At 40.5% G+C, this 27,086-nt stretch overlaps 3 protein-coding genes across 3 annotated transcripts in view; 1 reads left to right on the top strand and 2 right to left on the bottom strand.

Moving 5' to 3' along the window:
- WWC2 (WW and C2 domain containing 2) overlaps positions 1-15,221 on the top strand; it is a 94,575-nt gene extending 79,354 nt beyond the window's left edge. Inside the window, exons 18-23 of the mRNA XM_068137019.1 lie at positions 82-274; positions 2,188-2,352; positions 4,789-4,881; positions 5,946-6,188; positions 11,237-11,364; positions 13,496-15,221. Coding sequence (XP_067993120.1) covers positions 82-274; positions 2,188-2,352; positions 4,789-4,881; positions 5,946-6,188; positions 11,237-11,364; positions 13,496-13,562 — 889 coding nt within the window. The 3' untranslated portion in view covers positions 13,563-15,221. The remainder of the gene's footprint in view (positions 1-81; positions 275-2,187; positions 2,353-4,788; positions 4,882-5,945; positions 6,189-11,236; positions 11,365-13,495) is intronic.
- An 848-nt stretch (positions 15,222-16,069) lies between these two features.
- LOC137440649 (claudin-22-like) lies at positions 16,070-17,609 on the bottom strand. The gene has a single exon (XM_068137026.1). It carries the CDS (start codon positions 17,607-17,609, stop codon positions 16,953-16,955), a length of 657 nt encoding a protein of 218 aa, XP_067993127.1. The 3' UTR covers positions 16,070-16,952.
- Positions 17,610-18,840: 1,231 nt separating this feature from the next.
- Positions 18,841-19,494, bottom strand: LOC137440650 (claudin-22-like). The gene has a single exon (XM_068137027.1). The coding sequence runs from the start codon at positions 19,492-19,494 to the stop codon at positions 18,841-18,843; it is 654 nt and encodes a 217-aa protein (XP_067993128.1).
- Between the last annotated feature and the right edge of the window lie 7,592 nt (positions 19,495-27,086).

Here is a 27,086-nt window from a genome sequence, read left to right as displayed (position 1 = left end):
TGAAGGCCTAGGCCTTCTGATATCTTTTGCTGGTTGACTTTTCTGTTTGAGAGTAAGCCTGGGCTATTTCTGTTCTTACAGGTTAGAAATGCTCACAGAAGCCTCTGATGAAATTGTGGATGAAGAGGAAGATGGCATTAAGCTGGCAGTAGAAGGCAGCTGTACTGATGACATGGGGTTACTCATTGATGCACCAGAAACAAACGAAGACAAAGACAGGGAGAACAGAAATGAGGCCCATGAAAGCCAGCTAGCTGCTGTAACGCTAACACTGGTGAGTATCTTCACGTACACATTCCTACAGTGCCTTATTGTGTCTGAAGCTCCATTTCTGAGCAGTTAATGGAGAAGTCTGCTGCATCTGAGCTTTACAGTGTGTGGCCTTTGCTGTAGCACTTGTCAATATGCACTTTTAATGAAATCAATGTGATCACTCCTGAGCTATGAAGACATTTACCAGACATGCTAGACAGAGCTTCTGAGTCTAAGAGGTTAACTAAAAATATGTATCTTCACTTTATAGGGAGAATCTTCAGAACAGAAGTGCAGTTCAGTGGCTTCACCTTGTGCACATTTAAAACGTTGCTGCACATCTCTTTCATTGTTTCCTTTTTTTTCCTGATTCGTCTGATAAACAGGGGAAAAGACAGAAGAGGGGTCAAGGCCTTTAAACCAGTGTAGGGAATTCTTTATTTCTTCCCTATTTATTTTTGGGCATGAAATGCAAAACCTGGCTTAGCAGAGAGGAGGAGGAGACAGAAATGAACAGAAAATTCCAAAATGTGTACAAATGGTGTCCTATTGAACTGCCTGTGCACTGCACAGAACAAATTCTAATTCCATGTTCTTGTTGACTGCTTGCTTTAAATCATGTTTCACCTTTCTGAAAGAACTTCTAGCAAATCTGTAGTAAATTTATACACAACAGAAATACAGAAATCAATTTTTAAGGAAGTCTTTCTGCATCTTCATCAAAATGCTGATGCATATGGTAAACCCATAGGTTCTGTGAAACACCAGAGGTAAAGAGGCAAAGGATGACATCTTGTTCCTTCAAGTTTGTGATGATACAAAATTCAGAACCTCAGTGGACTTGCTGCAAACTGTAATTAACTTCTAATTAATGTGGCGAGATGCCAAATGAGCTAAGTCCATGGTATAAAAGGACTGACAGTCTGCTGGGTAGCAAGTAAATATAGATCAAAGCTGTAATTCCTCCATGGCAAGGGAAGACATAAAGGACAACATCTGAAGGTTAGGCATTCACACAAGTGTTCTGTTAAGCTCAGGATGGATGGACCTGGACAATGAGTGAAAGACACACCAGACCTGATCATAAAGCCAGGCAGAATATAGATCTTTGTATGCCAGATCCTTTCAGAGCTGCAGTTTTGCTGTTTAGGTCATTGTATTTATCACCTGCACACTGAAAACTACGAACTTCATTAAATTACCCAAGCTGATGGAAACACATAACATCAGATGTGCTTGCTGCTGCAATGCTTGTCCTAGCTCGGCTGTCAAGATGATCACTGCATGTAAGTAAGCACAGGCAGTGCCACCAATGCAGATATTAGCACCTGAAGCTCCCTGTGATACCTTGTGGGGCAACTGCAGTAGGCAGCAGACTGCTCCAAAGGGACAACAGCTAGCCGCATCTTTTCCCTGTCTTCACACAGCTGGTGTGGTTCTGCAGATTGCCATAAAGCAGCCCTGCAGCTGGGCCTTGGAGGACATACAACAGCATGGCTCGAAGAACCTGGGCAGCAGAGCTTCCCCAGCTGCCCCTTTTGATATACACAGGCCTCATCTCTAGTGTAGCAGAACATTGCTGTTCTACAGATGCAGAGCAAAATAAATACAAATGTGCAATAATAATCACAGCGATAACATCTGCAAATGGCCAGGCAAAAGTCTCCTTGTACTGTGGTTGAATCAGACCATCTGCAGCAAAGGCCCTTCTGTGAAAGCTTTGGTTTTACTGCATGCAGAGAGTACCTTCAAAAGACCCTCCACACACAAGGATTTTAGGAGTTTGGAGGGTGTGCAATATGCTTTTTGCTGCTGGTCTTTTCCCATATCCACTGCAAGGTAACAAGAACACTTGTAAAATGCAAAGGCACAAAAGCTAGGTAGTGGCATGTGTCTGGACATAATAGTTCTTATAAACTAATTTTCTTTTTATAGGTTGATAAAGAGACTAACACCGAGGAATCAGTTAATGAGAACACAACAGTCCGACCCAAGGACAGAGCCAGCTGGAGCTCAAGACAGCGTCCCTTTGTCAGGAACAGCATGATAGTGCGCTCACAAACCTTCTCTCCGGGCGAGCGGAACCAATACATCTGCAGGGTGAGAGGAAAAACACTTGAAATGAAGAGCTATTAACTAAAGAGTCATTTAACTTCTTGGGAATGATGCATTAATGACAGTGAGTCATGTGCCAGTTTCCCCTGCAAGAGGCAGAGCCTACACTTTCCCTAGATTCTTTCTCCAAGTTGATGCAGGGTAGAAATTGACTTTCAGCAGCAATGCATACTCTTGCAAAACACCTTTACTAAGGCAACAATACATCACATTACAGAGAAGTAACACAGGTGCCTGTGCTGACTGTCTGCAGAAGGCCTGTTCCCTGCCTGTCAGCAACTGCAGCTTTCACCTAGCAAAATAATTGGCAAAAACATGGAGGTGAATTCACTGTAAACTGTCATTGCATTACTGTCTTTTAATAATGTCATCATTTAAGGGCAGTGGCGTGGAACGAGCTCGGTAATCGGTTTTAAACCTCACTTTGTATCTCAAGTGGTTTTAAACCTGAGCACCCAAAATTATGCTGTAACTACATCTTTGAAAGCTGTGTGAATGCTGCCTGTAGGCTGAGTTTTTAAACATGGCTTTGGCAACAAAGTTCTCTAATCTCTAGATCTAGGGTAGCATAGAAAAAAGAAATGATTTGTCAGCCCTGGTGCTGTCTAACTGTGAAAATCATGTTTAAAGATGTAAGGTTACTCATACAAGGAAGATTTTTTTTTTTAAACACCTACAGTTCTTCAGTTCAGTTAGAGGTGGTTCCTTTTATCATTTGGAAACACTATAGTTGATGACTTCTCTGTCAAATTCTCCTTGGCCTAAAACAATTGTATCTATAGTCAGTATCTATGTATTTAAATATCTATTCCGTACAGTCTGCAGAATCACAGAATCAGAATTGTTCTGGTTGGAAAAGACCTCTAAGATCATCAAGTCTAACCCTCAGCCTAAAACCATCATGGCCATTAAACCACATCCTGAAGTGCTATGTGTGCATGTATTTTTAGCACCTCCTGGCATGGTGACTTTCATAACAACCTCTACAGAATTTGGATAAATTTCTGGCTCTGATTCAGAACCTAGCTTTCACCTTAATTCCTATACCCTTGAAACTAGTTATATTGGCAAAAATACTAGTCTTAACTTGCTGCCTGTGGAGGAAGTGCAATGGGAAATAGCAGTAGTTGCTCTGATGGATTTAATATAAACTCCTGAATTTGTTGCACCTGGAAAAGCATTGGGCTTTTGTAGCTTTGCACATTACTACGTCCCTGCTACCAGAAGCCATAAACACATCTTGTATAAATCACTGTCTTTCTCATTGTGTCTGGAATCAAAGTGCCCTGGGAAAAAAACATGTTTACACAGTTGAATCTTTTGCAGTTTCACAAATACTTGCAGGTGGAGCTCAAAAGTGTGCCCTGTAGCTGCATCCAAGTCCACGGAGAAGGACGAAAAATGCAGGTCTCACCAGTCCCCACACTGCACTATGAGCCTACTCATGCCTGCTGTGTTGTGCTCTTCTTGGGGAACACATCTGTTGGATACATACCAATTGCCAGCTGCTCTCTTTTTAGAGCAAGTGGCCTAGCTTTAAGGAAGCACCTACTTCCTATGATGTTACAGCAAACAGTTTTTTGAGGCCTAAAGGATGCTTTGAAAAATTCCCTTTAAAAGTGCTTAAAAAACATCAGTGATGATAGTCACCTGTGTGTATCCAGGGGTTAGCTCCCAGTAGTGACTCTCTGATGAAGAGAGATTTGTCTCTTGAGAGGTGTATTCATATTGCAAGAGGTTGTATTTCTCACCTCCAACTGTGTATAGCATGCTAAAGGCTCTGGTTATGAAATGTTAGCAGAGTGATTCTTTTTGTCTGTCCTTTTCTGAAGAGGTGAAATACATATCCTGCTGACAGATGCTTCTCTGTTCTCTGAGGGTTAGCCCCATGCATGCTGATGCATCTAACAATCAGTCTGCACTGGTATGTGCAACTACTGCTGCAATTAAGAAGCAACTACTGTCGAGCTGTGGTGCATGGTTTTGAAAAGCAGGAATTGCTTCTCAAAGGTGTAGGAAGGAGTAGGCACACCTGTACAAATAACAGCACCACAAAAATACTGCTTGTTGGATGGGTACGTGTCCACAGTGATTTACCTTTCTATAGTAAATTTGTTAAAAGCCTGCCCCAGGTAAATGAAATCTACCCAGCCAGTGATCCGGCGGTGCTTAGTAACCATCACTACCCTCCTTGCATTCCTAAAGCGTGTACTTACTGAATGAATAGTAGGATCAGTGGTTGTCTTGGTTTAGAAATAGGATTTTAGAGTAAAGGCTGCTTCTAGCTGAAAAAAAAAAATCTTACTTTGTAGAAAGTATGACCTATGTGTTCCTCAGCACTGAGGTTTCCTGACTGGTGATGACAATACAGGTGCATTTCTGTGTGAAGGTGCTTTATGTCTGGTATGTACATTTTGACAGCTGAATCGAAGTGACAGCGACAGCTCGACACTAGCCAAGAAATCTCTCTTTGTGAGAAACGCCACAGAGCGGCGGAGCCTCCGAGTGAAGCGGGTATGTGCTGTGTGACCTGGGCGTGGGTGAAACAGAGCTTGGGGAGAGAAGGAAGAGAGGTGACTTTAATCAATACGCTTGATGTCAAGGTTGCAGCAAAAGCACATCTAGCCCTGTAGTTTTAGGCTGGAGTCTCAACACTGGTCTCAGACTTAGATCTTCCTTCCCCCCATGCCTCCCACCAAATCTTATGTTTTAGTTGTGGCTGAAGCCAGCAGCAAGACACTGGTGCTCAGCATCATGGCCTTCACTGTCATATTTGATCTTGCTACTGTCAGAGGGGTGTTAAAGAACCCCAGATATTACAGAGTGACCCAAGGTGGCTTATGCTGTGTAAAAGTCAACACCAGTGACATATATCATGAGTAAAATCGGGTGTAAATGTCAAGGATTCACATGGTCTTTCAAAGGAGATCTATTCTTCTCCAGGAGTGTTTGAGTAGCAAAAGGATCAAAGGACAAGAGAGTAAGGTTGTGTTTCTCTTGCATAGAGTTCACTCTTACATGAGTTGAGAGAGTTACATTTAATCTTGATTAAAACATTTCTGCAGAAGGTTTGTTACCAGGATTACATTTGGCATGAGGAAGAAGTACTGCTGAATATCTGGGAATGGCTTCTCCTGCCCAACTTATGCATAAAGTCACTATGAAAGGAAGGACAGTAAATAATGTGAAATACGCTAAAGAAATGAATGTTTACAGAGTTTATAACATTATGTGTTTGCTTAGACCTTGAAAAAAACAAATGCTCATAAAAATTAATATAGTTGAAATCTATGGGGAAGTGTGGGTTGTGCTATCCTGGGGATCAGAATGGGGCTGGGTTTTTTGTTTTAACCTAAATATATAATTGTACAGCTAGTTGGCAAAACTTACATTTTTTTTAGCTAGCAGCTGAAAAAACTCCAGAATAGATGATTTTTGGGGGCTTGGATCTCATTATAGCAGCTTTCTGCTTTAAAAACAGAAACATATATTTGAGCTTTTATGACTGTAGTATGTCAAACCCTACACTAGCCTATGTGGATATTAATTTTCATTGTTCTGCCTCCCCACTGATTCAGCCTGTTTGCCAACCAATCATGCGAAGAGCTACGCAAGAGCTCCCCATACGCACTTCCCTTGACTTGGAGCTGGACCTCCAGGCGTCACGCACAAGACAGAACCGCCTGAATGATGAGCTTCAGGTCTTGCGGGACCTCAAACAAAAGCTTGAGGAAATGAAAGGCAGAGGAGAGACAGACCTTCCCCTGTGTGTGCTAGAGGATGAACGATTCCAGAAACTCCTGAAACAAGCTGAGAAACAGGTACAATCAGCATACAGATGTAGTGTGAGCAGATATAGACATGCCTTTTCTATGCATTTGTTAGAGAATTGGGTCTGTCATGGTAAAGACTTCTCCAAAAGCTCACATTTGACTAATTACACCTCTGAATAACACATTGGATGCAGTATTTCTTAGTCAATACCGCAGCATATAAAACTAGAATGTGTGGTAATGTGTTTCTAGTGCCCTTTAAATATTTTAGTAATTCGGAGTAGAAACTCTATTATATGGAGTAATAGTTGTGGTTGGTGTAGTGAAATAGCATTTATTTCAAAGTTAACCTAAAATTCGCACATCCCAACCCAGATACGCACATGCTTCTTGTGCCACACTATCAGCTGATTGGCAGTTTGCACAGAACTGGTAGCCTAAAGATGTCTGACAGGTCACGAGCGGCAGTGACCATTACTTAGTGGCAGGGGCAGGTGGGAAGGACAGTACTTCAGCTGTGCCTTACTTCCTTATGCAGGACATAATTGTTCTAATTCTGACAAAGGAAAGCCTAAACCTGTTCTCCATGTGATGGTCTCTAGAACAGCTACAAAATGTAATGGGATGCCATTTACTCATGCATAAAAGACAAGGAATAGGATAGAATGAGTAAGAGGCAACAGTGACAAGTTTGAACATGGAAAATTCCTACAACATACATTAAAAGCTTAGATGTTAGGGGGTTTTGTTATGTTCTGGGAGGTTGTTTTTTGGGGGGGGTTTAATTTAATTTTGAGGGTGATCAGACACTGGAATAGGGGCCTGGAGAAGTTACTAGGAGAGGAAAAAAAAACCCAGACAAAAAAGCCCTAGACCAGCCTCCACAGGTGGTAGACATTTGGACCATAATTGGGTAAGACCCTGAGTAGCCAGCTCTAGCTTTGTCACCTGTGGGCAGGATGTTGGAGTAGATGCTCTCTGGAGCCCTTCCCATCTGCGTTTGTTGATTTTTAAAAGCTAAACATCAGGAAATAGCTTTATTAGACTCATCCCTTCCCTCCTCTATCTATTTACATATAAAAAGCTGAGCTATGAATTAGATGTTAGGAAGGAGATGCTCCAATTACAAGAAAGAAAAAAAAAATCACAGATGCCACAAAAGCAAGTAAGAGAGGCGTTACTAAGAGGTTGAAACAAAGCAAATCATTGGTTTATGATATTAATGTGTCTTATGCCAATAATTTAAACATTGTTTAGTTCTGGTTCCTCTTCTCAAAGTGATTAATAAAATGACAAGGGTGGAGAAGGATGGTCAGAGGATGAAACAGCCTCCATGTTAAGAGGCCTAAGTAGCTACAACTGAAGTCTGTAAAACCACAAGTAAGGTTGGAGGACAGCAATTACTGTCTTTTTATTATAGAGGAAGCAGGGATTTGAAGAGGTGGCAGGTTAAATGCAAGCAAACACCGTAACATTTAGGAACTCTAAAAATGCTTGCCACACAACAAAAACTGCTGCAACTCTGCACAGTTTCAAAAAGCAGTTTGGTAAATTCATGGAAGAAAAACCCATGAGGTCATTAACCATAATAATATCACCTTCTTCAAGAAGTCCTGGACTGTCTGATAGCTTAGGAAACAAAACCTTTTCATAATACGTTCTCCCAGCTCTATGTTATTTTCTGGTCTTCCTCCCTCTTTCCGTGGCACCTGCTGTTGCCTGTAGCTAGTGGAGTTCTAAGATGGCTGCAAAATAACGCTCAGCCTAAACTCTACTAGGGACAAGTGTTCTGAAAAAAACCCTGTGGGCAAAATGGGCTAAGACAGCACAATGTTTAAACACTGCACAATGAATTCATTGCGTGAATGTGATCCAAGTTTTAACCCATAACAATAAGAGCTTATATAAAAGACACACAACTAACTGTATTTAGAAGGTCATAGTTTATATCTAATGCTGGCTGCAGAGTAGAAATTACAGTTTTTAATTATTTAATTTAAAGCAGCTCCCACTCTAACGCTATTGCCACTAGCATAGAGTATGCCTCTGCAACATGTAATATTCTAAATACTTTGGATTAGTGCTTTCTTATTTCAGTTGGTTAAGGCAGCAGATAGATCTGTCACATTTTGTATATCTGATGTTGGTGATCAACACCATAACGTGCACTGCAAGGAGAGATAAGGACAATAACGTACCTCCCTAAAATGTGTGCAGGCTGTAGCACAGCATTTAAGCCCTTGTTTCCAAGCTAAAAGTTGGAACAAGGATCACAGCCACCCCCACCTCTTCAAAGAGTGGTTACAAAGTTTCTAGAAATACTTATATCTTTAAAATCATTGCAGCCTTCCCCTGTGGCGCAAAACAACCCAGAGAATGCTGTACTTTGCTGTCAGTGTTTCCTCTTGGGTTAGCAAAACACAGCAGCCTAGAGAACATTGTCATAGATTATTTTTTAGATCCTGCAGGCATTATAATGGCACAAACTAATGCAGCAGCTGGAAGTGCCAGAGTAATTGAGAGTCTCAAGTGAAAAATGAAACCGCAGATGTGGGGGATGTTGAAAATCAGTGGCTGCTTGCTAGCACACAGTTGCTCTGCTTGAAGTCAAACACAGACACTCCATGCTTTCCCTTCCTACCACACCTTCCTAAGTACAGCAAGTATGTAAAGCCCACTAATACCTGCAGATCAGAAAACAGTAGGTATTCTGTGCACCAGAAGCATTTTCTCTTTAGCTTGCATTTTTGTGAGAAATAGAGCAGTATTTCTAAGTTGGAGTCTTAAATCCTCATGCAAGAACATTTTCAGACACTGTATCATCTGAATCACTTCCTCTTTGTGTATGTGCAAAAATGATGCCTGTAAAGGCGTCTTTACATCGGTAAAGATCTTTATTTCTTTTCAGTACATATTCCACGTAGAGGTAATCTGTAATTACGTCATGAGTGCCACAAAGATGTCCTCGTTGCAGGATGCTGGTGTTCAGCACAGTTAATTTTTTTTTTTCTTTATATTCACCTTCTTTCTTCTATGCAAAAACCACTGAAGAACAAGACAGGAATTAGTGTTTCAGTTTTAAATTTGATAGTGTTTCTACTTAAGTTGAGCACAAATACAGAGAATTCCTATCTGGCACTTTTTTTGGCCAGTAAGTGTCAGATTTTTGGCACTCACTGAACGCACAGCCAATGTATTTGTGTGCTTCTCTATATTTGGCATAGGAGGGAGGATTCATTACCTTTGTAAATCAGTCAAGAACATCATGTAAACAGAAACCTAGGCACATACAGCCCTTCTTGCATGCATCAGAGCATCCTCAAAATTTAACACAGTTAAAGCAATGAAAAAGGAGTGCATGTAATAGGATGAAAACAAAGAGGTCATCCATGCTGTTAACCTGGAATGCAGTAGTTGCAAGAATCTCATGGTATAGTTAAGGAAAAGAGAAAATATAGTTTTGTTTGGTACTGAGAGATAGATGTTAATTAGGAGAGCTGATAAAACATATGGCCAGTGACATATGTAAAATTAAGACACTACCAGTTGTAGCCTGCAAATTTATGTTCACAAACTAATAAGGAAAACAATATTTATAGGTTAATTTCATTTTCAAATTGTAGCTGTTTTGGGGATGGGGACTGAAGAAGTGAACAGCAGTACAAACCAGCTGGATTTTCAGTGACTTTTGGAAAGGGCAGTGGTCTTTTATGTCTTCAAAACACTGGAGCACATTTCAGTGGAGCAGCAGTACTGCTATCCTACCGTGAATGGATTTGTGTAAATACCCAGAATGAAACTGATAGTATGTATGGGCTTATCTGGTTCTGAATTAGTTGGTTTTGCTGTTGGGGAGTCTGCTGGGTTGAATTCAGAACCGGAGATGTGAACTCCTAAGTTAAAAACCAACTTTGAAGATCACTGCTTCTGGTTTGGGTGTGTGTTTTAACCTGAGGTAATAGAAGAGAATTTTGCAGTCTGATGGATGAAAACCAAGCATCAAAAATCATGCTCTAAAGAATTTGAAAAATTGTTTAAGAATGTGTACTGCTTCTATGAGATTTTAACAGCTGGCAAAATTCAGAGTACAGTGGACAATATTTGTCAGTCCCTGCAGTCTAGAAGTGAAGATGAGTGCACACACAAGGTAGCACTGCCCATGCCATGCACACATGATAGAAGTGATAATGCATGAGTTATGGGACTCCTATGATCAGTGGCCATTTGTCTAAGAAATCCAGGTGACTGCCCACCTACAAAGAGCTGATCTTCACATTATTGGACATTCAAAAAGCTTTGATAAAGTTCTTTGAAAAACAAAGCATTACTTTTGCTAGCAGCCTATTGCTGAAAGGGTGAATGTGATTGTCCTGTTGATCCAGCAGCGCTTGCTACTATGGACATGCAATAGAGCACAGAGAGTTCTGAGGTACAGAACTACTGTAACCCAGTGCTGGGTATGTAGCTGCTCAACAAGGGTCATGCCAAGAAAGGTCCCTGATCTCGTTACCGCTGGTGTTCTGTTCACTTGCCTTGGCTTTTACACCTCTACAACACAAATAAAAGAGACGAGTCTCACTTGCAGAATGGGTGTTGTGTCATGAGTTAAAGCATGGTTTTGGCTACATCTGCTCTAAAATGACAGCTTTCTTGTGAGCTTTAAATTAGGAAATGAAAGCATTTTGCATGGGAAGAGAATCATTGACTCTGAGCTTTAAAAAGATATTGGGATGGACAACATTTTTTGTGCAAAGGTAGGTGTTGTCCAACTACAGAGCTAAGAAATACCTCATGAAAATTTTTAACACCTAGTAGCCACCTGTGGTGGCATGGCTTTTCTGGTTTTAGGAAAAACTCTTGTTAGCCAGTTTCATACCCATGTGTTAGGCTTGTGGTGTCAGTCTTTTGTCCTGCTGACTCTCCTGTATAGAGATTTTCATAAAATCAGTCAGGTTGGAAATGACCTTCAAGATCATTCAGTCTAACCATAAACCTAGCACTGCCAAGTGTTTTGCTTGACACAAGGAATTTGTCATTTCTTCGAAAGGAGCCATTGTTCATTATCAGCACAACACACTAATTTTCCCCGTTTACAGGCTGAACTGTCAAAAGAAGAACAGAAACAAGGTTTGAGTGCTGAGAAGCTGATGAGGAAAGCTTCTAAGGATGTGTGCCGGTTACGGGAGCAGAGCCAGAAAGTGCCACTGCAGGTGCAGTCATTCAGGTATGGCCTGTTCTGCTTTTCATGCTCTTTTACAGGGTAGCAAAGGAAGATATTTCTAAATATAATCAGGCATGCCCTGTAAAATTAGTCAAAAATCCACATGCCTTTGAATTGCAAAAAACATCACACCTTTCTAAGAGAGCTCCCAACTGAGGTTTCACAGAACTGGGCCTTGGTCACCTGCTCATGTGCCAGAGGGGGCAGTATGTCAGCTGAGCTGTGGTGGGGGAGCAAGCAGGGTGAAAAGTTTCAGACCCCTGTGTGGCATCTGCTGCAGCTTGATGTGTGACCATTGCAATGGCTCAGCTTACCCACAGTAGATTGACAGTGGGCTTTAAGTAATGGGATCTCTTCTGATGGTGGCAGGTGCCTTGAAGCAGGTGACCCCTTCAAGAAGTGGAACAGTACACACCTGTCAGGAAACTCATTAACCACTGTTTGTGCCTTCCTTGAGACTCACTGTGCAAACAAAAAAACCTTGAATCCCTCCTCCCTTCTGTTTTCCTCCTCCTTTTGTTTGCAGGAACAGCACCAGTTACATGAAGTAATTAATGAACTGTTCTTGCAAAGCATAAGCCAGAATGACCACCTCCTATCACAAACCTTAATTCTGACAGGTCTAAATTCCTAAAGGCTGGGCAGTAAGTGGCAGGCTGGCAGCCAAAGGCTACCCTTCTAGAGAAAAGTAAAACTGTCACTTGAAAAATAATGATGGTTACTCTTCCACACAGAAACAGTACTGCAGGCTAACTGAATCTGGTTTGTCACTAACACCTGTTTTTAACGTTTGATTTCTGGATTCCTGCATAGGAAATCTAAGTCAGGTGTTAAGTGTGAGATTTAGCTTTTGTTTTTCCTCCTTTTCAAACCAGTCTTACAGGAGCTGCTTGAGAAATCCATAAGCTAACGGGGGCTTGCAAACCCCGACTAAGCGATACAGAATCAAAGCAAGGCAAAGAAAAGGGGTCTTTCAGAAGAAGCCACTATAGCTGAGGTCTTTATCTTCTTTATGAAATTCAGGGCATCCTCAAACAGTTTTCACTTTCTGGGCAAGTCTTGAGAAAGAGTTTTTGTTGGTGCTGGTCATTTGACAGTCACCACAAAGAGACTGCTGCCCAAATTTACAGGAACATGTAGTGGCACTCTAGACATCATTCCCCTGCAAGAAGCATATCACAGAACTAGATGCTCCATCTTCTAATCACCACACTACTAGCCAAGGAATCCAATCTACATAGCTGATTTTCCAGAGCTCATTTTTCTCTGAAATACTGGTTTGGGTGGGAACTCAAGCTTTGCTGGTGGGAAACAAGGTTCAGTCTATTGGACAAATAGTTGCATCCTAGGGCTGAATTGCAGCCATACTTGTTACATGGCTGTGGCCTCAGGCTAATCACATAGGGGGGGTTTTGAAGCTCTCAAGAAGAATGACTCCTCTGAGCTGGAGGTTTTAGGCCCCCAGTACTTATCACCTGCTTTCCAGGCTGCTGGCAGACAGGCTTGTGTGAACTTCTTATGCTTCAGTAATCTCAGTTCATAGGAGACAGAAATGGTAACAGTGCAGGGGAGGCAACTAGAGAATGGGTTGACAACTCTGCTTCTGAGAGTCCTGCCCAGGTACAATTTTTTTGGGTTTTTTTACCCAACTTTTCCCAAGTCAGGCTAAAATGTTTTGCTGTGCCCTTTCTTTCTCACGTACACCCCCCACAAAACGCCATCACAGAAAATTCAGTGACTAGGTCAGTATTTCAGTCTCCTCATTGCAGCTATTGACAAAATAGTGATTTTTAGATTATATTTATATTACCTATTTATGATATGTATTTTATATTAAATAATAGTGTATATAGTTACACAGTGTATATAATTTTACATTTATGTGATTTTTGTATTTATCTTATTTCTTTCAGAATTGAAGCTGGCTTTTTACATAAAACTGCTTAAGGAGGGAATTATGTCCAAATGCCCCATTTGCTCTAAATAAATTCCCTGTGTATTTTCCTCACTGCATATTTTTTCATGCCTATAATTTTAAAGAACTGTTCTGTAATATTAGCAGCTCTACAGCAGATGACATTGGAGTCATGCCTTAAACAGTAAAATAATAACTTGCTTTCTTTTCTAATTTTAGGGAGAAGATAGCATACTTCACAAGAGCAAAGATCAATATACCAGCCCTTCCAGCTGATGATGTATAATTGTTCATTTTCATTGCAGTGTGTTTCCACTTGTTCATCCCTTTTCAGATGAACTTTCCAGTTCAAATAACCTGCTTTTAACGATCTTCTATTTTACATTCACTATTGATATGTTTATTTGTAAAATATAGCAAATTGGATTGTTGTATGCTTAAGAAATGGCAACTCCCTCACCCCAAGCCAGAAAACCAAAGTAGCTTAATTTTGGTATGCTGATTTTGTACAGTTTGTATGTATTACCTGTGTGTTTTTATTTTGTAAAGATGGAACAAAGGAACAAAGGCAGTACTAAGCATGTATCCTGTTGAACTGCACTGTGTTGAGAAATATTACGTTCAACAGAAGATTGTTTATCTTTTCACTGTTTTCATGTGAGCAGACTGTGAAGATGGCTGTTTTGCCATGCAATATTTTTGTACTAGAGTGTGACTTCTATAGTTTAAAGGTTAACCACAAGTGTAAGCTCCTTTCCAAAACATCAAGGCTGCCTCACAACAGCTGCTACTTCGATTCATCACTGGTAATAGAATTGTGTTTCTCAAAACAAATTTGTTGTTAATACTTTGTAGGAAGAGCCAGAGTTCAGTTTAGTTTTGTGAATGTACAGTACTTTAACCTGCACTAAAAGGTTTCTTGCATCTGCAGGAGAGTGAGAAAGGCAAGGCAGACAAGTAACCCTAAAACTTTCATGATACTACCAAAAGGGGCAGCTGCTTTCTGAACTAGAAGCAGAATCAAATTTGTTAATACCAACATAGTTATATCCACTGTACGCTTACAAATGAAAGTTTCTCTTTGTTAATCTTTTGTTCTAGAGGCTGTTATATTGCCAATTGGGAACAGGTAAAAGTGTTTGTTGGGTTTACAGATGTGAAGGTGTTTAATTAAAACATTCATACCAGGAGAAAAAACTCACAGATACTGAGAAATAGAAATCTTGCTCATAAAGTAAACGCTTTGTGAGAAAGAAAGGCTCCTGAAGCTCTTTGAAGTCTTCAGGTATTTTGGTACAGTAGCTAACATTTTTACAATACTCTGTGTGCCATTACGGGTGCACAGGTTTATAAACAGATGTGAATGGCACATTTCAAGTTTGTCTTAGACAAAGCAGCCTGCTACATTCTTTCACAAGCCCAAAAGGTTAGATGTAGATGTGTAAGTAGCCCTGTCTGGTTAAAGCGGTTGGAGTCTTACCTTCTCTGAGTACTGTGTAAGGAGGTGGACACTGCAGAAAACAGAATTCTGTCATTTTCTACTTAATATGTTGCACTCGGATGTATTTAATTCACTGGCTAAAGTTTTCTCCCCCAAGCAACAAGCCACACAAGCACGGACTTCATCTGTCAAAAGGACTATAATCACTTGGTGAGACAATGGAAGTAAATACAACCACACTATGGTAGCAGCTGTCTTAAATGCAAAGTGACAATTCTCTGACAAGAGATCTGTGTAACACCCAAGGGTTTTCTTGTGCACAAATACCTCCAGTCTCTTAAGTGTATAGCCAGACAGTATAGCAATTTGGGTGAGATGACTGATTGAACATCCTCTGTGAATGCCCCACTTGTTGTTTGTTTCTTGGGTTTGAGTTAACACTGATGCATGAAAGGTCAATTTAAAAAATAAATAAATCTGGAATTATTTAATGTAGAGGTGAAATGAAGGTTGACAGTTTCAACTTCTCAATTTGGTTATATAAGTTGTTTGTAGAATGATGTTTAGAGGTATACTTTATGATTTCTTTTTCTTTAATTTATTTGCAGTCTTATTTATGTTTTGTTTTAATATAGTTCAGTTCTGGCCATAAAAATATTTGACATTAAGGATGCTATTGTGGAAAAAAAATACTTAGAGCTGTTTCAATTCTTGCCAGATTAGCTGTTTCAATTCTTGCCAGATTAGCTGTTTCTCCTCACATGTTGTGGGGTGGTTTTTTAAAAAGAAGTAACCATATTTTGATTTTTAAGTAAGGATGAGGTCAAAACTTAAGGATTGCTGACTTTAGTTTGCAAAACTCATTTTAAAATGGGAGACCTGAACACACTCATTCTCCTTAATTTCCAATTTGGTAAAGTTGAACATAGTTACAGGCAGCTTTTAACAATTCTGAGTTTGGAATTTTGGGGTGGTTTTGGTTTTTACTAATTCAGATTATTCATATTTGAAACACTCAATAAAATAAGCTAAAATACAAGTACCAACCCAGCAGTTTAAAACTATAAATACTCCTCGTGAAGGGGAATGTAGTCTTCACAGCAGGGGCTAACGACTGTCCTTAGTTGTGTTTCCAGGTACCAATGTCACTGCAGTTGCATATAACAAAATCTAAATATTACTGCTAGAAGAATATTTAGCCAAATGAGCAAAGTTTAGCACAAACTGTAATAGAACACAAATCAAATAATTTTAAGACTCTCTTTTTTGTAACTATTGCTATGTTTATACTGTATTAAATATCAAATGCTCAGGACTGAACTAAATATTTAATCAGGTTATATTCTGAACGTGTTTCTGTTCTAATTTTGTCTGTAAGAGTATGCCAGTATGTCACATAGATTAACTTGCCTCTGCACTTTCCATGTGTTTCAGTGATTGGAAAATACTCTTTTTCTCTTTTTTTTAAACAAAGCTCTTTCCCAGACCAGTGTTTTATTTAATTCTTTTATTGCTGTTCTATGTCTTTATATGCTCTTTGCAGAAACAGATGTCACTGTAAAATCATTGCAATTGCTAGGAAGTTCCCATCGATCACTGACAAGCCTTAGGACGTTATAATAGAAACTGATTCTTCATACTAGAATGTATAAAACTAACTTCAAGTAAAAACTGCATCCTCTATTACATGACATTGTCTGAGAACATTTAGTTTAGTGTAAATTACACAGGTCCAGGGAGCACTATTCTAGGTCGTACTGCGTGGGGTTTTGTATGCATGTTGAACGAGCTCTACAAACTATTTCAGGACTTAAACTAATATTTTTGTAAAAAAAAATGTTGTGTAAAGCAGCCCACTTAAAATATGCTCAAGCCTCCATGACCTAGAGAATAACCTTGCTTATCCAAAAAAAACCAACAACCAAAACCAAACACCACACACACCCAAAAAAACCCCACAACAACAACAAAAAAACCAAACCACCACCACACAAACATATGAAATATCCCAAAACATCTGCAATTGATCAGATTCTGGAGGAATACAGAGGTGAGTTAGATCTCCCATAGCTTATCAATTAATGCAATTAAAATTGAAAGGAATAGTGATTAAAGGAACTACTTAGTGAGAAATAACCTCTTCCCCCCATCTTGTAAACAGTAACCCTTCTGTTCAGCAGACCTTTCTTACTGTAATGCAGGAGTACAAAATCTGAAAACCTGGTATCTCCCCTTTTAAAGTCTTCCATTTCCAGTGTCCATATGTTGATGGGTGTCTTGCACATCTGCCATTGCATACTGCTCTGGTAGCTGGTGGTCAGCTGATAAGCAGATTGTGAAGAGGAGAAGAGAAGCCCCTAGAATTATAAAAAATCCACCAAACCAACCACTGAACAGTGCATCTCCCATTTCCCATCTGGGCACAATCTCTGGTACGTCTTCATCCCAAAATTCCTGGATTATAGTATGGGTAACCCAAGAAACAGGGACTAAGGCCAGAACTCCAGACATCCACAGGAGTATTGCTCCAAGTAGTAACAACTGTTTCTTTAGCTTCTGCCCTGTATGCTCCATCTTGAAGCAGTCCAAACCAAGACTAGAGATGACAAGGCTCAGAAGTCCTAATCCATTTGATGTAGATACTAGAATCCTGGAAATCCTGAATTCTAGAGGCAAAGCTAGGAATGAATCAAAGTCTTTACACTGTGTTCCTCCTATATCTTGGACTATACAGGTTTGCCAGAGTCCCATGGTCCAAAGCTCCAGTACATTTAAATCTAAGTTGAAGTTTTTCCAGTCTGGTAAATAGTTACAGGTACCAGTTAAAATCCATCCTAGTACAGACAACAGCAGTCCAGCTAACTGTAGCTTGTGTCTGTAGACCAACTTCATGTTTAGCGTCACAGAAGCTCTAAACTGCTCACCTTTACAGACGCTGTTCTGATAATTCTTTGTTGTACAGAACACAAAACAATACTTTATGAAGCATGATATACTCCTCCCCTCCATGCTTTCTGTTGCCTGGTTCCACATGTAGTGGAAACCAGCAGTGGGTAAACCAGTAGCTCAAGGGTGTGGTCGCAGTTAAGCTCTCCTTAATTTTGTGGGGGTTTTTGGTATGTGTGGTTTTTGGTTTTCTTTGGTTTGGGATTTTTTTAGAAGAGCCTGTTTTGCTTTCCCTCAATCTGTCAAAGCATTACAACTGGCCTGTTAAGTTTTCTTGTTAAACTAAGTACCACATTGATACACTTCCACATGAAGCTGCCTGCTTTGTGGCCAATTAAATGTCCTCTGTTTAAAGTCAGAGGTTACAGGCTCAACATGTTACTGGTAGTGTGAACAGAGTTTAAAGGAGCCTTGGCTAAGATACATGATGCCTCAATACCTGCATTACAAGAAGATAGTGCAAGTTTGGGGTTTTTTTTTAATGAACCAAAAATAGGCTGAGAAATACTGCTTTAAAGTATGCAGGTGCCAGAAAGGGTTAGAATAACTGGTTTGAGAAGCTTCGTGTGCTGGGCTGGGACACCACCCGTTACTTGGTATGAAGCACCCACGCCATAACACCCCTTGCGCAAAAAGACATGCAAAGCTTGCTGAAATGTCAGAAACCTGCATTATTCCAAACACAACAATTTCCAAGTACATGGAAAAACAATTTGATGCAATCCCTGTGTTCAGACTGTTTAGGATGTGACATTTCAAGTTCGTCTGTCACTGCATTAGGCAAGTAGGGAATTGCAACCAGGAATCAAGCTTTGAGGCTGATTGAATTGGTTGTGTATGAAAAAGAAGCATATTTTGGCCAAGCTGTAAGGGAACATGTGCACAAGGGAACATGTGCACTCATTTGCAAGATTGTACAGTGCCCTTGAGAAAGCAAAAGCACCTTTTCTGTGCTATGAAAACTTCAGCGTTCTGCTGTGAAACAAAGTTCTGAGAGAGTTCCGCAGCTGAGAAAACACCACCCTCCAATGCCAGTTACAGAGAAAACAGACATAAGTTCAGGAAATCAGCTAGGTAACAAAGAGTCCTTTGAACTGTTGCCGGAACAAGCTTCTGGCTTGCTCAAGGGTTTGAGAAAGATAGAGCAGTCTTTATGTCCTGCTTAAAATGTTCCATTTTAAGGCCTAGTTTCAGTTTCTAAGTGTTGACACTGATCTTGCTGTTCTGTTGCTGCATAGCGGATGGAAGATGGGTGGATTTCAGTTGAGCAGCTTGTGCAGCTAAGCAGGGATCCTCCTAATATAAGACAAAATCCAGCAAGCCAGCCAACAAACAATGCTTCCCCAAAATCCCACCTGGGAACAATATCTGGTATGTTTTCATCCCAAAATTCCTGAACTGTGGAATGGGCAACCCAAGAAACCGGGACAATAACTGTAATCCCTGATATCCAGAAGAGCATTCCTCCAAACAGCAACAGCCTTCTCTTTTGTTCCTGTTGTCTTTCACCAATTTTCAAACAGTCCAACCCAAAGCCCGAGAGCAAGAGGCCCAAAAGCCCTGATCCATTGGAAAAAAACATCAAAATCCTAGAAATCCTGAGTTCTGGAGGCAAAGCTAGGAAAGAATCAAAGTCCTTGCACTGTATTCCCCCTTCTTCCTGGACAACACAAGCTTGCCAGAGTCCCATGGTCCAGATCTCCAGTTCGTTCAGTTCCAAGTTAAGATTTTTCCACTGGGGTAAATAGGTGGTGAGACAGGACAGGATCCATCCCAAGAGAGAGAAGAGCATGCCACTTAACTGCATCATTGGCCGATAGACCAAGGCCATTATAAGAACAGCGTCCCAAAAGCTCAAGGAAGTTCTCCCCAGCAGTTCTGCAACAACTGCTCCCTTCCCTGATGGTGGAAGCTATGATGATTTTAGTTCTCTGCTGCCCCAAATATAAGCCCTTTCTATTAACCCTTTGTTGGCTCTGAAACACTTTTTTGTTCTTCACAAATACAGAGTTTCATATAAAGGACCATGGACTAAACCATGAGTTAGGCTTTCCGATAAGGATTTGATCTGTTACCTTCCAATTTGCTTGGTAAAATTATATCCCAATGCCTGATGATTACAAGCCTGAGGATGAACAAAGAGGGCTCTATGACCCCTCACCCTAAAACACAACAGAAATCTTTGTGCTTCAATACGGATTAATTAGATTTTAAGTGGTGATAAAAAGTCAGCCCTGTGTGCAACAGGACTTCATTGTAATAGCTAAATTTGAGATTTCAGGGATGTAAATCAAGGCCTTGTAAAGAAAGGTAGACTGTTTGCCTATAATCTTTATTCTTAGACTTCCTCAACATACATAATGGCTTATCTTCCACTGCCCTGTTTTATGTCCCCAGCACTGTAAAAGACACTTTGTAAAAGATCCTTATGGTTTGCATTTTCTACATTCATTTCTTTTAAAATGGGCTTTGTTTTGACTGACTCTTGAGGGGAAAAGGAGACGGCTTCTATGGTGAAAGTACCATAGAAAATGAAATTCTAGACATCCTTCCACCGTAATGAACCCAGGCAGATCATCAGACAGCATAAACTTTACCTGCCCCAGGACCTCAGCAACACCCTGGTAGCAGCTTACACCAGCTCTGAGTGTCCCCTTTCCTAGAGCCCATGTCCCAGATGGCACACAGTGTATACACTTAGTGTCTAACAACATCTGGCACTCTGCTCCTAGGGCCAGGAATGCCTAGTACCGTTTTGATCAAAGCAAGATACCATTACTCCATGACCCCATTAAGAAACCCTGCTTTTTTCCTGCTCTCACGTTAGCTGCGCTTGTGCTTGTCTACAGGCTCAGCAAGGAGAGCATTTTCTTGCTCTTCCACTCCACAGGTACAGCAGCACAACCTGTAAAGGAGGAGCTAAGCAGCATGAACACGTGTACACACACACACCCCAGAGATGCTTTCCAGTCTGTCTTGACTTCATGTCCTAGATGTGATCATACATTCATCTCATCTTTTGATTCTCAGTAATTCCAAAGGGTTATCATGTGATGGAAAAAACATAATACTGCTTTTGAACTGTTCCAAAATACTGAAGAGAGTCATTAAATTTTACTGTGAAAAGATCTCTTCTCATTCTGCATTGACTCTTAATTTATAACCCTTGTGTTTTTCTGCCACAACTTACGAAGAGCCAGCACAAGGAGAGATGATCTATTTCCTTTCTGCTTGTGTACCAGCCCAGTCAAATGGCTTACACCTGGTTTCAAAAAAAAAAAACCAAACACTACTATGCCCAAGAGCAGGAATCACCAAGGATATTACTGACAAGATTTGGAATAAATTGGTACAAGCAAGGCTCTAACTTTGGCCACCCACTAGAGAAAAGAAGCAGCAAAAAAGACCAACCCTGCATTCATTCAAATGCCAGATTGTATTTGCAGATTTGGCAGTGTCGATTCTCTTCCCTTCCTGTGCTCAGAGCTGCTCGTTCTGGAAACAATCGCAACACTCAGTGAGAAACTCCACCATGCCATCTGAATAATTTTTCAATAAACCACTTGAGGAGTGTGTCTGCTCATTCAGGGACTACATGCTTATTTGACTTTAAAATCATGATTACTGCCAGACTACTACTGGAATCCTGTTGCACTTCTCTGTGAATATTTAGCATTTTCTTCTCTGTGCCTGATTCCAACAGCAACAGTGAGCAAGCACAAGATCATGCATGTGAAGCTCATTCTTTTGTTAATGTTGGCCACAGCTAGAGCAGTGTGCCAGCCCTCAAATCTTAGCAATCAGACCATTGCATCAGTAGTATCTGCAACTCGAACAGAGCGAAAAATAAAAGTCTTCCAGCTGAACTCTGTAAATTCTTTGGTCAGTAACTTCCTTAGGACTGTCTCCCTTGCACTTCCCCAGTCCCCATTGTTGTTTCTTACTTTCTCTCATGTCTAAAAACGTCTTATTCCCAGAATAATTTCATTTTGGTAGACTTGTGCCTACACAGAAGGCAACATGTCAGAGCAAAGCCTAAGGGCTAGAACTGGCTTCCCATCAGTTTCTGCCTCACTGCTCAGAGCAATTTGAAACATAAACCCGTGGCGCACTGTTATATCACAATGACAAACAACATCTGCCAACATCTGCACGGGCTGAGAGAACACATTGTCTCAAGGGGTTTCAGTGAAGATAGCCACTACCTCTCAAGCCAGTGGGGCAGGGAACCTGCATGCTAGGAACTTCCCCAGCCAGTGCCACAAGGCCAGCACACAAGTGAGCTGCCCCAGGATGGCTCTGCCCCTTCTCCTTCTGCTTGCTTAGGCACACAGATTGGTACATCTCACACTTGCTGCTGTTCCCATTTGACCTGTCCAGCAGCCAGTTCTGAGAGACACTGAACTTCCATACCTGTCATTACAGACAACGCCCAAGAAGAATATAGTGCAGGTGGTCACAATCAGGTTCCTACAGTTCCAGTAATGCTGTTTAAAGCATTGGAGATCACATCATTCATTCAAACTAACTCCAGCAATAATTTTACAAGCTGATTTTTACTACAGCAGAATGGGAGTGATCAGCATGCATATAATTTGTGCAGGTAAGTACATTAAAATCGTTACTCCCCATAAAAATATTTCAGGCTGAACAGAAGGATTCTGGATCTTATTGCAGGTAATATGTACTTTCTTCAAAAGCTTTAGCCCAACACCAACTCTTCTGGGAACCTCCATGGCCAGAGATACACTAATGCTTTACCCCCTGCAAAGAATATTAGGGAATTGTCTTTACACAACTCTGCAGCCCACACCACTACCCAAATACTTTATGTTCGTCATAAGCAGAAAGAAATAGCAGGTGCAGCACTTTGGAAGCTCATCAGGCAATTTAATCCCACAAAAGCAGTCTGTGTATTGTAAGAGACCGACTCTTTCCTATGTTTCCAGTTCCTTCATAAGGCCTAGGCATGTTCATGTTTTGGGCTTGTCTGTTCTCCAGCAGTCCAAACCCACACTCACTTGTGAGGTACAGTTGTCTCCAGTGATGTTCCCCAGATACTACCATAATTTTTGTTAATCTGAAGATAGTTACAGAATTCCCTAAATATTTTTCATTGCTCATTTAAATATCTTGTATTTTCATGAGTCTTTCACAGGTTTCTCTTATCTTTAGATTCCCATCCTATAGATACATATGCAAAAGATGGAAATAAGAGCTGGCACATAGATTTTTCTATAACTGAATCTTACAGCCAGTGAAACACAGCTGCTGCCAAATGCTGGCAAAGCAGTGTCTTCAGCATCTTCCAACAAGTGAGTTAATTCATTCAGATTGGCATCCTCTTGCCTTCCACCTTACTGCTTGAACTGGAAGTTGTGGGGGTTCACATTTTCTACCCAACTACAAACTCATTTCTTTGTGATGCTGGAGCATCTTTTAGCTTTATATACCCACAGTATGCCCTTCAGTGAAACCCCAAAGAACACAGCCCATACTGCTATCCCTATACTGACTTACTCTAGTATGCATTTAAGTGAACTTTGACCCCCAAAAAAGTATTTATATTGGTAGATTCTAAAGTTTCTGGATGATTCAACCCAGTTGAGAGAGACTGACTTTTTCCCTGAAGAATGATCTTTGTGTCCCCAACCACTGATAGACAAACTTTTCAACAAAGTGATAGCAAACACATTCTGGCCAACTAATGAAATGGACTGATCTGAATTTTAATTATTACTGAAGTTATGGTTCTTCTGTTTGATTTCTTCTTTGTTTCCCCAACTGAAATTACAGTATCAAGTTAGATGCAGCCTCATACAGAGCTGGAAGGGCAGAGACAGTGCTTGTGTGAGAAGGCCAGTGAAGCAAACTGATACAGCATGCAGTGTATGAATGGTACTGGCTGTTAGACACCTGCCTGAACCCTACTGCAATCCACAGCAGCAACTCTTAGTTATGGACACTTAGCAGCAACTGAGAAAGCAGGGAAGAAAAGCAGTATGGAGTGGAGTATGCTGGTGATGAAGATGACAATTTCCATTTTGTAAGAGGAAGGGAGAGTAACTTTTAAGACAGACATACAGGTAGCTCACAGTATCATTGCACTTTCCTAAAATACCTAACTCGATCTGAGACTACATTCTTTGTTTCTACGTTGCATCTAAAGGTAATGCCCCTCAGTGAATGCTAGGGTGCTGCTAGAGCAAAGGTTCCAAAACCAACCGAATATTTTGTGGAGAAGTTACAGCTGAAGGAGACAGTCCAACAGAGACAAAGCAAATCATCATAAGGGCTGTAGCACCTGTTCCAATCCACCCTCCCTTATGCACACAGAGAATACACCCCAGCAGTGAAGCCACCTCAGCAGTGTAGTCACTGGTGCTTGGGGTGAACACAAAAGTAGGAAGTGAGGACTCAGAGATGCCATTTCAACACCTTTAGAAGAGCCAGGAAGAGGCTTCATAAACTTCTCATGCAGGAAAATGGATAGCTATCTCTGGCCCTCTGAACAGGATTCCCCTCCTCAAATGAGGATTTTCAGCTTTTCAGTATTGCCAGGACTGCTCAACTCTGCAAACCTTCCCTTGCCCAGTGTTTACTAGATGTAATTCAGTAAGCAGCTATCAAGAGACTATTATGTATGGAAAAAAAAAAAAATGTACTTCTGTGGATGAAAGAGCATGCTAACAATTTCACTTCTGTAAGAGTAGTCAAAACCTTGCAGTGTCTTGTAGGATTAATGGCAGTTGGACAAGACCTAGAAGGGAAAGGAACTGAAAGAGTTAAGCAAAGCAAGGCAAAACTGCCTATTTCTTCATTAGGGACTTATTGAAAAGATTGAAATGAGAGTGGGTAGATTTGCCATCATACTGGAAGAACAAAGAATGCTTTAAGTCTCAGTATCTCAACCTATGCAGAACCTTTTCCATCACCATCTCAATCTAGACTTCAAAGTGAGGGTTGACTGGATACAAAATTAGCCTTATTATTCAGGAAACTATTTTTGATGTACTGTCAATACACGAGAGTATGACAACTCATGTCACTTGAGCAGTGATTGGAATGTGAGTTCCTTGAATGATGGAAGCCTAAGAAATTAATCTCTGGGCTGTGAAATGTGTAGACTTCTTTAGCATTATCTATCCCTTATCATGAGATTTTGGTTTAATAGAGTGTTACACATATATTTCTATAATGCTCTTCATTTAACACCTGCAAACAATTACTGCAATAAGCGCTCTCTCATTCCTGAAGATGTATTTCTTACTGCCAGTAAACTTAGGAGAAATTATTTGTAGTACCCAGTTGATCCTATATGGGGAATTGTTATTGCATGACAATAGGGATTACAAAAATCATATGGACTTGTTAGCCATAAATTAGAAGACTGCACTTACCTTTTATCATCAGCCTAGCCAGAGTGTGAAATGAGCCATAAGGATTTCTGAAGGAAGTGTGGGGTGCCTGTGGTGTTTTGTTCAGCTGCCATAATTGAGTTTTGTGGGAAGGGAAAAAAAGAAGCTGAAAACATTTGAGCTATGAAATGCCTGCTAAGAAAGACCTTTTCTTTCTGCAACTCTTCTCGCTAGTGTTGCAGATCCTTCTGGCTAACAAAACAAAACACAATGCCACACAAAACCAAACCACAAGAACAAAACAATAACAAAGGGGAGGGGCAGGAAGCTTTCCTTCTTTCCCAGGATTTAACCTCGGTTTAAATATCCCCTCACAACTGAAATACGAGCAACTTCATACCTGAAAGAGTTCATGACACCCTGTCATCAACAAATTAGATAATTAACATATAATGTTAAAACTTACACACACCCTTTACTGTTGTCCTCCATTATATACATGTCCATCCCTTCTCTCTACTCCCTTTCACCTTCACTACTTCACATCAAAAAGCCTAAAAGGCTCTATGTATTCACATTCCTTAAGGGGGGACAATGGGGAGGTCGTGAAGCAGAGATAGCTGCTCATGAGAAAGGGATGAGTGCAGGGAAGGAAGAAGGAAGAGCAGTTTCCTCCCTTCACTTTCCCCTGGCCCTCCCATCAATTGTGGCCACCCAGCAGCATCCTCAGATACCAAATATTGCCTGCAGAGGTGAAAAGGATGATGCACAGAACCCACTAACACATCTAGTGCATGTTGCATTGCTAAATGTGGTATAACTGAGACAAGTGAGACTGCAGGAGTTCCGATTAATTCTGAATCGAGATAATGCCTGCCCATGTTCAGTATCAACCCAGACAGAGAAATGCAAAAGGCTTCCAATGCCATGTCTCTGCAATAGTTATTTCTAACTAATAGATGATGACTGCAGAAGATATTTAGTACTTTTCCAATATGCAAAGTATCACACAGTTTCTAAACACACTTGCAGAGAGTTGAAGGCTACCTCCCTGCAATGGATTCAAAGACTTAAACAGAGAATGCTTTAATGTAAACAAAAGACAGCAAACAGGCTTAGGTTCTAACTGCAAGAAACAATTGTGAAGATGATTACAACTGTTATTTCCAAATATAGAGATCTCCTATGTTCACTTGAGCAGACATCTGCTTTGGTCATTCACAAGAGCATACCTTCTCTTTTACATAGTACTCAGCAAGTGATTCTAGGAAAGTGACTATTCTGCAACACACTCAAGCCTTTGTATTGTTATTTTTTACAAAATCCCACACAGACTAAAGGCAGCTACTGCATGAGTTAAAGGAATGTATGAACACAATGCAGATGTGTGTACTTGTAAAGCAACATTCACTATTGCAAGAATGACAGCACCAGGCCAAAAGTTTATTTAGCAGGAAAAGAAGACAACATAAGGACAGATTGATACTATCTCCATCCTACAGCGTAGAGATCTCTGAGCCTGAACTTTACATCATCATGTTTAATAGCCTTCCCCTGTGCCTTTGCCCCTAAAGCACATACTTGATGCATCCAAAGCACCTTACAACAATACATTCCAATTTTGCATCATTTTATCCACTGTAATTATAAATGCACTGCTACATCATTCTATCCATCAGTCCCTGCTTCTTCTGTGATGTTCACTATTCATCCTAATTCACTCTCTCAAAACTTTAATACTGGTTTATTATCCTTATGCATAGGTCTTGTCCCTCTAAGAGATCCTAGCTTATTATATATACAATTATCTCTGAACAGATAAAAGAGTGGTGACCTCTCTTGAGATGATCCTACCTTCCAGCTGTCAGAGTTCAATACAGCGTGCAAATTGTCATTCCATAAGAGAATTAATGTGGGAAAATAAACCTCTCTTCTTTCACTCCAGTACCATCATGACTGGTGAACAGAAACATAGCTATGACATCCACTTTAGGATGAAACAACCAAAAACTTTCCTAAAATTGGAAATATTGCAAACAGCACCATTTTGTTGGCACTTTAGTGT

The sequence above is a fragment of the Melanerpes formicivorus genome, unplaced genomic scaffold, assembly GCF_026170545.1.
Source record: "Melanerpes formicivorus ecotype bairdi unplaced genomic scaffold, bMelFor1.0.p_v2 SCAF_4, whole genome shotgun sequence".
Classification (NCBI taxonomy): domain Eukaryota; kingdom Metazoa; phylum Chordata; class Aves; order Piciformes; family Picidae; genus Melanerpes; species Melanerpes formicivorus.
The sequence above is the reverse complement of the archived record's forward strand: the minus strand, read 5'-3'. Positions and strand labels throughout refer to the sequence as shown.

Coding starts and splice junctions, on each gene's coding strand:
- LOC137440649 (XM_068137026.1), bottom strand. CDS start 17,609: ATGAAGTTGGTCTACAGACACAAGCTACAGTTAGCTGGACTGCTGTTG.
- LOC137440650 (XM_068137027.1), bottom strand. CDS start 19,494: ATGGCCTTGGTCTATCGGCCAATGATGCAGTTAAGTGGCATGCTCTTC.